The 8833-nt window shown below is 44.2% G+C and overlaps 1 protein-coding gene across 1 annotated transcript in view; it reads left to right on the top strand.

Annotated features, from left to right (window-relative positions):
* Positions 1 to 6904: 6904 nt before the first annotated feature.
* Positions 6905 to 8833, top strand: part of LOC127529165 (uncharacterized) — a 120404-nt gene continuing 118475 nt past the window's right edge. Inside the window, exon 1 of the mRNA XM_051931980.1 lies at positions 6905 to 7137. Coding sequence (XP_051787940.1) covers positions 7030 to 7137 — 108 coding nt within the window. The 5' untranslated portion in view covers positions 6905 to 7029. The remainder of the gene's footprint in view (positions 7138 to 8833) is intronic.

The following is an 8833-nucleotide window of genomic DNA, read 5'->3' as shown; positions in this document are numbered from 1 at the left end:
CCAGGATGCCCCTTTGACACTTGATCCGGGGGAAACAACCATGGGCTACACACTGCTTCCCCCGGAATGCTTGGTGGTAGCCCCCCTGGGTTGCATCGGGGCCACAGGCATGGGACTTCAGAGCTCAGCCCTGTTAGGCTCTGTGGCCAGCACCAGGGGGAGCTGCATGGCTTCAGGAGCCCATCTGGGTGGTAATTCCGGGTGGGCTATAAGAGGAGCCAGCAGCCACCACTCTGGGAGCCAGAGTCGGGAAGAGGGAGCTAAAGCTGCCTGAGAGGAATGGAGGATTGTTCAAAGGAAGGATTTGTGTTTGTGTGTTTCTGTGCTTCTGGGATTGTGTTGTGCCTGAGGGACACCTGGAAGACGTGCACCCCAGGTGAAGAAAATAAATATTTATTTATTTTACATGTGCCTCTAGAGTCTGTCGGTACCAGGTCAGGCACCAATATAGCGTCTTTCATCGTTTTTTTTTTCTATAATTTGCTTGAACATTCCAGTTCATTTTGCGACTTCTCTCATTGCGCCATGTATTATAGTTCTCTTGCAGGAGCGACATATTCGCGCGAATCTGAAAGAGATGCAGTAGGGCGAGGGAAGGGTGTGGCAGGGCCCTCCTCACTCACGTGCCATCCTCGGGTGTATCTTACATTCACTTATCTAGCGAACGAGAGAACTACTTAACGGATTTAGATCAGGTGTTTTTCTATAATTTGCTTGAACATTCCTGTTGATTTTGCGACTTCTCTCATCGCGCTAAGAATCAGAGTTCGCTTGCAGGAGCGACATATTCGCGCTAATCCGTGACAGAGGCTGCGGGTCAAGGAGAGGGGGAAGCGTGACGTCAGGAGTGGGGAGCCGGGCGGGGGCGCTCCTCACTGTCCTGTTTCATTTCTGTACGCAGGTGAACCCACAGGGGACAGCTAGTACATATATACTTATACTTACAGTGCATCCGGAAAGTATTCCCAGCGCATCACTTTTTCCACATTTTGTTATGTTACAGCCTTATTCCAAAATGGATTCAATTCATTTTTTTCCTCAGAATTCTACACACAACACCCCATAATGACAACGTGAAAAAAGTTTACTTGAGGTTTTTGCAAATTTATTAAAAATAAAATAACTGAGAAAGCACACGTGCATAAGTATTCACAGCCTTTGCCATGAAGCTCAAATTGAGCTCAGGTGCATCCTGTTTCCCCTGATCATCCTTGAGATGTTTCTGCAGCTTCATTGGAGTCCACCTGTGGTAAATTCAGTTGATTGGACATGATTTGGAAAGGCACACACCTGTCTATAGGAGGTCCCACAGTTGACAGTTCATGTCAGAACACAAACCAAGCATGAAGTCAAAGGAATTGTCTGTAGACCTCTGAGACAGGATTGTCTCGAGGCACAAATCTGGGGAAGGTTACAGAAAAATTTCTGCTGCTTTGAAGGTCCCAATGAGCACAGTGGCCTCCAACATCCGTAGGTGGAAGAAGTTTGAAACCACCAGGACTCTTCCTAGAGCTGGCCGGCCATCTAAACTGAGTGATCGAGGGAGAAGGGCCTTAGTCAGGGGGGATGACCAAGAACCCGATGGTCACTCTGTCAGAGCTCCAGAGGTCCTCTGTGGAGAGAGGAGAACCTTCCAGAAGGACAACCATCTCTGCAGCAATCCACCAATCAGGCCTGTATGGTAGAGTGGCCAGATGGAAGCCACTCCTTAGCAAAAGGCACACGGCAGCCCGCCTGGAGTTTGCCAAAAGGCACCTGAAGGACTCTCAGACCATGAGAAAGAAAATTCTCTGGTCTGATGAGACAAAGATTGAACTCTTTGGTGTGAATGCCAGACGTCACATTTGGAGGAAACCAGACACCGCTCATCACCAGGCCAATACCATCCCTACAGTGAAGCATGGTGGTGGCAGCATCATGCTGTGGAGATGTTTTTCAGTGGCAGGGACTGGGAGACTAGTCAGGATAAAGGGAAAGATGACTGCAGCAATGTACAGAGACATCCTGGATGAAAACCTGCTCCAGAGCGCTCTTGACCTCAGACTGGGGTGACGGTTCATCTTTCAGCAGGACAACGACCCTAAGCACACAGCCAAGATATCAAAGGAGTGGCTTCAGGACAACTCTGTGAATGTCCTTGAGTGGCCCAGCCAGAGCCCAGACTTGAATCCGATTGAACATCTCTGGAGAGATCTTAAAATGGCTGTGCACCGACGCTTCCCATCCAACCTGATGGAGCTTGAGAGGTGCTGCAAAGAGGAATGGGAGAAACTGGCCAAGGATAGGTGTGCCAAGCTTGTGGCATCATATTCAACAAGACTTGAGGCTGGAATTGCTGCCAAAGGTGCATCGACAAAGTATTGAGCAAAGGCTGTGAATACTTATGGACATGGGATTTCTCAGTTTTTTTATTTTTAATAAATTTGCAAAAACCTCAAGTCAACTTTTTTCACGTTGTCATTATGGGGTGTTGTGTGTAGAATTCTGAGGAAAAAAATGAATTTAATCCATTTTGGAATAAGGCTCGAACATAACAAAATGTGGAAAAAGTGATGCGCTGTGAATACTTTCCGAATGCACTGTATGTATATATAGTGGACACCAGGGGGTAGACAGCTCCCCAAACACCTTCATACAAGTTCAGCACAACACCAGCCTATTGAGCTGTGGGAAACACTTTTGTCTTGTTTGCCACCTGTGCAGCACAGTATAATCAGCACAATAAGGACACGCCGTCTCTTCCTTTCTCTTTCTTCTATCTCCTGTCCACCTCCACTCCTCCTCCCGCAAGTTTGGTCCTCCACCTGCAACAACAACAACAACAACATTTATTTATATAGCACATTTTCATACAAAAAGTAGCTCAAAGTGCTTTACATAATGAAGAGAAGAAAAATAAAAGACAAAAGAAATTAAAATAAGACAACATTAATTAACATAGGAGTAAGGTCCGATGGCCAGGGTGGACAGAAAAAACAAAAAAATCTCCAGAAAGCTGGAGAAAAAAATAAAATCTGTAGGGGTTCCAGGCCACGAGACCACCCAGTCCCCTTTGGGCATTCTACCTAACATAAATGAAATAGTCCTCTTTGTAGTTAGGGTTCTCACGGAGTCACTTGATGCTGATGGTCATACAGACTTCTGGCTTTTAATCCATCCATCATTGTTGGAACATCATGGTGCACGCCACCACCAACAGGACACCGGAAAAGGAAACAGAAGAGAGAGTAGGGGTTAGTACAGATTTTGAATGAATAGTTATTATAATGAATTAGATATACAGAGTATCAGGATTAAATTACAGTGAAGTTATGAGAAGGCCATGTTAAAATAATGTGTTTTCAGTAGTTTTTTAAAGTGCTCCACCATATTAGCCTGGCGAATTCCTACTGGCAGGCTATTCCAGATTTTAGGTGCATAACAGCAGAAGGCTGCCTCACCACTTCTTTTAAGTTTTGCTCTTGGAATTCTAAGGAGACACTCAGTTGAGGATCTGAGGTTACGATTTGGAATATAAGACGTCAGACATTCCGATATATAAGCCGGGGCGAGATTATATAAAGCTTTATAAACCATAAGCAGAATTTTAAAGTCAATCCTGAATGACACAGGTAACCAGTGTAGTGACATCAAAACTGGAGAAATGTGTTCGGATTTTCTTTTCCTGGTAAGGATTCTAGCAGCTGCATTCTGCACTCGTTGCAAACGATTGATGTCTTTTTTTGGTAGTCCTGAGAGGAGTGCGTTACAGTAATCTAGCCGACTGAAAACAAACGAATGAACTAATTTCTCTGCATCTTTCGATGATATAAGAGGTCTAACTTTTGCTATGTTTCTTAGGTGAAAAAATGCTGTCCTAGTGATCTGATTAATATGCGATTTAAAATTCAGATTACAATCAACGGTTACCCCTAAGCTTTTTACCTCCGATTTGACTTTTAATCCTAATGCATCCAGTTTATTTCTAATAGCCTCATTGTATCCATTATTGCCAATCACTAAGATTTCGGTTTTTTCTTTATTTAATTTGAGAAAGTTACTATTCATCCATTCTGAGATACAAGTTAGACATTGTGTTAGCGAATCAAGAGATTTGGGTTCATCAGGTGCTATTGATAAATACAGCTGTGTGTCATCAGCATAGCTGTGGTAGCTCACGTTGTGCCCTGAGATAATCTGACCTAACGGAAGCATGTAGATTGAGAAGAGCAGTGGACCCAGGATAGAGCCTTGTGGAACACCATATAGAATACCATGTGTCTTTGAGTTATAATTACCACAACTAACAAAGAATTTTCTCCCTGCCAGGTAGGATTCAAACCAATTTAAGACGCTGCCAGAGAGGCCCACCCATTGACTAAGGCGATTCTTAAGAATATTATGATCAATGGTGTCAAATGTGGCACTCAGATCTAAGAGGATGAGAACAGATAAATGGCCTCTGTCTGCATTAACACACAAGTCATTTACTACTTTAACGAGTGCAGTTTCTGTGCTGTGATTTGTTCTAAAACCTGACTGAAATTTATCAAGAATAGCAGGTTTATTGAGGTGCTCATTTAACTGTATAATGACTGCCTTCTCTAGAATTTTACTTAAGAAAGGCAGGTTAGAGATGGGTCTATAATTTTCAAGAGCAGAAGGATCGAGATTATTTTTCTTAAGTAGGGGTTTAACTACCGCAGGCTTAAGACAGTCTGGGAAGACCCCCGTATCTAATGACGAATTTACTATGTCAAGAACATTATCACTAAGCACGCCCGATACTTCTTTGAAAAAATTTGTTGGTATTGGGTCAAGGGCACAGGTGGAGGGTTTCATTTGAGAAATTAGTAATTGAGAAATTGCAATTGCAATTGAGAAATTGCAGACTCGGGCCCCCTAAATGCAGTGAGGTGGCTCCTTTTATAGAGATCACAGGACACCTGGGGCACATCCGGCTGTGGCAGCAGTCATGCTGAGGAGGAATCAGCTGTTCCCCCTTGCGCCCTCCTGGCGGTGGCCATGGCATCGTAGCAAGTCGGATGGGGGTTGGGGGGGGTGCCCTCTATCGTCCATTGGCCCGTGTAAGTCCCTTGCAGACAGGAGAGAGAGAGGTCTGTGATTCAGTTTGCATATTTATAGCTAGAGATCCACAAAGGGAGAAAATGAATCACGTATCTTAAAAATGCGAAAACATGAACATAACTGCAGTAAGAAAGGTATGTCAAGTGCCCACTATGGTACTGATGCAGATTTCGTGCACATGCACAGCATAACGTCACAATCAGGACAGTACAAGATGGTACTGAAGATCTCATAAAACAGCATCCTCCCAGTGCTCCCAGCTTGGTCCAGCCTCGTGGAGCAGGCAGATCATTGTATCCTCCACTCCAGTCTTTGTCCTATAGCGGCCAGGTGGTCTACCACGAGAGGACTCCAATAGTGCAGGACCAGCCTCTCAGAGGTCTCCATGCAGTGAGAATTAAGGGCCGCTGGTCTGCAGTCATTAAGTGAGGACGTGCCTGCCTACTTTTGAACAGGGACAATGCAGGATGTTTTCCACAGCAGTGACACTTTCTGGAGCCTTAGGGACAAACTGAACAGGTGACAGAGGACACCTCAAAGTTTAGTCAGCACTGGCCTTAAGAACTCGAGGACGGACTCCATCTGGTCCTACAGCTTCTCCTGTGTGTAGCTTCCTCACTCGGTCTTCAGGTATGGACAGGCCACGCTGTTGATCAGAGGTGGGTTCCTCACTGGCCATTCCAGATGACGTGGTAGGAGTCGATCTTTTAGTGGGTCATTGGAAGAAGGAGGCAGTGGGAGGGAACATCTATTAAAAAAAATTGTCGCAGGGCGGAGGAGGAAGAACAGGTGAGAGGAGATGAAAGCCCCCAGTTCCTCCGTGCTGTATTGTAATTTACTGTACAGAATTAATGGGCATAATATATCCATCCATCCATTTTCCAACCCGCTGAATCCGAACACAGGGTCACGGGGGTCTGCTGGAGCCAATCCCAGCCAACACAGGGCACAAGGCAGGAAACAATCCTGGGCAGGGCGCCAACCCACCGCAGGACACACACAAACACACCCACACACCAAGCACACACTAGGGCCAATTTAGAATCGCCAATCCACCTAACCTGCATGTCTTTGGAATGTGGGAGGAAACCAGAGCGCCCAGAGGAAACCCACGCAGACACGGGGAGAACATGCAAACTCCACGCAGGGAGGACCCGGGAATCGAACCCAGGTCCCCAGATCTCCCAACTGCGAGGCAGCAGCGCTACCCACTGCGCCACCGTGCCGCCCGGGCATAATATAACACAAAGGAAATTGAATACAACCTGACAGAAAAAAATTGGCCCGGCATGATTCACTTCACTTAAGCCTGCTGGTACCTGATAGTTTTGAAAACTGGTTTACACTTCACCTGCTAGAGCTGCATTTGAACCTTCTTCTAAAAAAAAAAGCCTTGGACGCATTCTGCCATTTATCCAATTCTTCCATTAAATTAGTGGCAAGAGCACGAGTGGCTGCTTCCTCCTCACCACTCCAGACCTGAGTCTGCACGTTCTCTCCGTGTCCTCTCACATCCTTAAGACATGTCGGTTACATTGATTGGCTTGTGTGCGCGAGTGCGCCCCAGAGTTCATCCCCGCCATGAGCCCTCACAAGTGGATGAGGTGGGTTTAAAAAATGAATGAGTGAAAATCAATTCACGTATTCAAAACCAAACAAACGAATCTTTTTTTTTCTGAAAGGCCAACTTTTCAGCACTCACTGAATGGCAGCACTGCTGGACATCGCAACAAAAAAAAAACACAAAACGCCAGCCGCTCTTCAAAGATCCCTCCGGCTCGGAGGCGTGTCCGCTGTTCCCATGACAACGTCAACACTCGCGGCTTTGCCGTCTCTTTGTAATTAGCGCACAAACAGCCACAGGATGGGTGCCAAAGCTTCAGCTGCACATGCCGGCCGAGGGGTCTGCAAAGCCGTGCAGTTAGGGACGTTATTCGGGGTCTGTCGTGTTCGTCGTTTACAATGGAAAGTCAACTGCAAATGACGTCCAATGACAGACGTTCGGCAAAATTCAGAACAAACACTCCACTCGAACTCAAGAGGCAGCGCTGGGAAGGCAAAGCAAAACAGGTATGGAAACGGCAGGTGGAGGACCCTGCAACGTTGCTCTGTAATGATTATTTTTATGTACCTTTAAAATGTATTAATGTTATTAGCAAATTAAAGGAATACAATATTTCATCAAAATAACAAAATGGAGGATGTAGCACCTTACAGGTGAGATTCTGCAGGACTGGGTGGATTTGAAAGTCATTTAATAACGTAAGACCTCTACTTAAAAAAAGGAAAATATAACAAATACAAACAGGAAGGTAAAGCCAGCCCAGGACATCCAGTAGGTGGGCACCCGTCACCAAGGTCCGTGGCTCACTTCAAACATTTTAAAAATAGCTGAGTAACAAATAAGTGCTGCTTACTTATGACTCCCCTTGATCTAGAAAAGTGGATTCGGAAAATGGAGGGTTGAGAAATGGATGGATGGATGGATAGATGAGTGGATGAATGAAATAGATAGATACAGTAGATAGATAGATGTGAAAGGCACTATATAATAGATACATAGACAGATGTGAAAGACACTATATAATAGACAGATAAGAAAGATGCTATATAATAGATATGTAGATAGATAGATGTGAAAGGCACTATATAATAGATACATAGATAGATATGAAACACACTATATAATAATAGATGTGAAAGGCACTATACAATAGAAAGATAGACAGATAAAAAGTAGTACTGTAGTAGTAATAGTAATTGTATTGTTACATGTAAAGAGTACAGTCTGCCACTATATAACAGAGATAGGCAGCCATGAAAGGCACTATATAATACAGATATGATAGGCAGTTTGAAAGATTTAGGATCTCACTGTCTGACCTTGAAATTAAAAAGTGGGTTTGGAAAATGAATAAATGGATAAATAGATATAGGGATGGATGGCCACTTGATCTTTTTTTCAGAGTTCTGATATTCTCATGAGTTTGAAATAATTAAAATGATTTAAAAATTGATTGAATGGATGGATGGATAGATGGATGGAAAGTAATTTGTTCTTAGGATTTGACTGTTCATGACATCAAAACTCATTAATGTCATTCCAACAGATGGCGCATCACAAATATTAACACTGTTTTTATGAATCTCATAGCAAATGGCATATAACAGAGACGTGTGTTGCATTTGTCATTCCAACAGATGGCTCATCACAAAGGTTTATAGCAAAAAAAAAAAAAGCACTGCATGTGTCATTTGAACAGATGATGCATCACAAAGGTTAACACTGCTTTTATGAATCCCATACCAAATGGTATTTAATAGAGATATATGAATTGCATTTGTTATTCCAACAGGAGGAGGGTGAGAGAGATAGCAACACCAGTAAATTCTCATAGTTAAGACACCACAGTAATGGCACTGTCAGTGAAAGACAAGTGATATGCCACCCTGCCCCAACACTGGGGATTCCCTTCTGTCCCGTGATTCTTGAACCCAGGCTGATTATGTTGTATTGCATGTCGTGATTTTAGTCACCTGAAGAGCCACCAGAGTTATGACCACAGGAGCCCACATTTGGAATGTGATGCCAGCCTGGCATTTTGACAGGGCACTGTCATCCATCTATGCAGGGTTACAAGGTACCTATAACTATCAGCATCAGGTACGAAGCAGACGCCAACCATCTAGTTATAAAGCACAGTGGGTGGCCAACAGGGGTCACTCTTAGCCAGCTTCAAACCGAAAATAATTCTTTAAACCACGG

Source organism: Erpetoichthys calabaricus, chromosome 9 (genome assembly GCF_900747795.2).
Source record: "Erpetoichthys calabaricus chromosome 9, fErpCal1.3, whole genome shotgun sequence".
Lineage (NCBI taxonomy): Eukaryota > Metazoa > Chordata > Cladistia > Polypteriformes > Polypteridae > Erpetoichthys > Erpetoichthys calabaricus.
The sequence above is the reverse complement of the archived record's forward strand: the minus strand, read 5'-3'. Positions and strand labels throughout refer to the sequence as shown.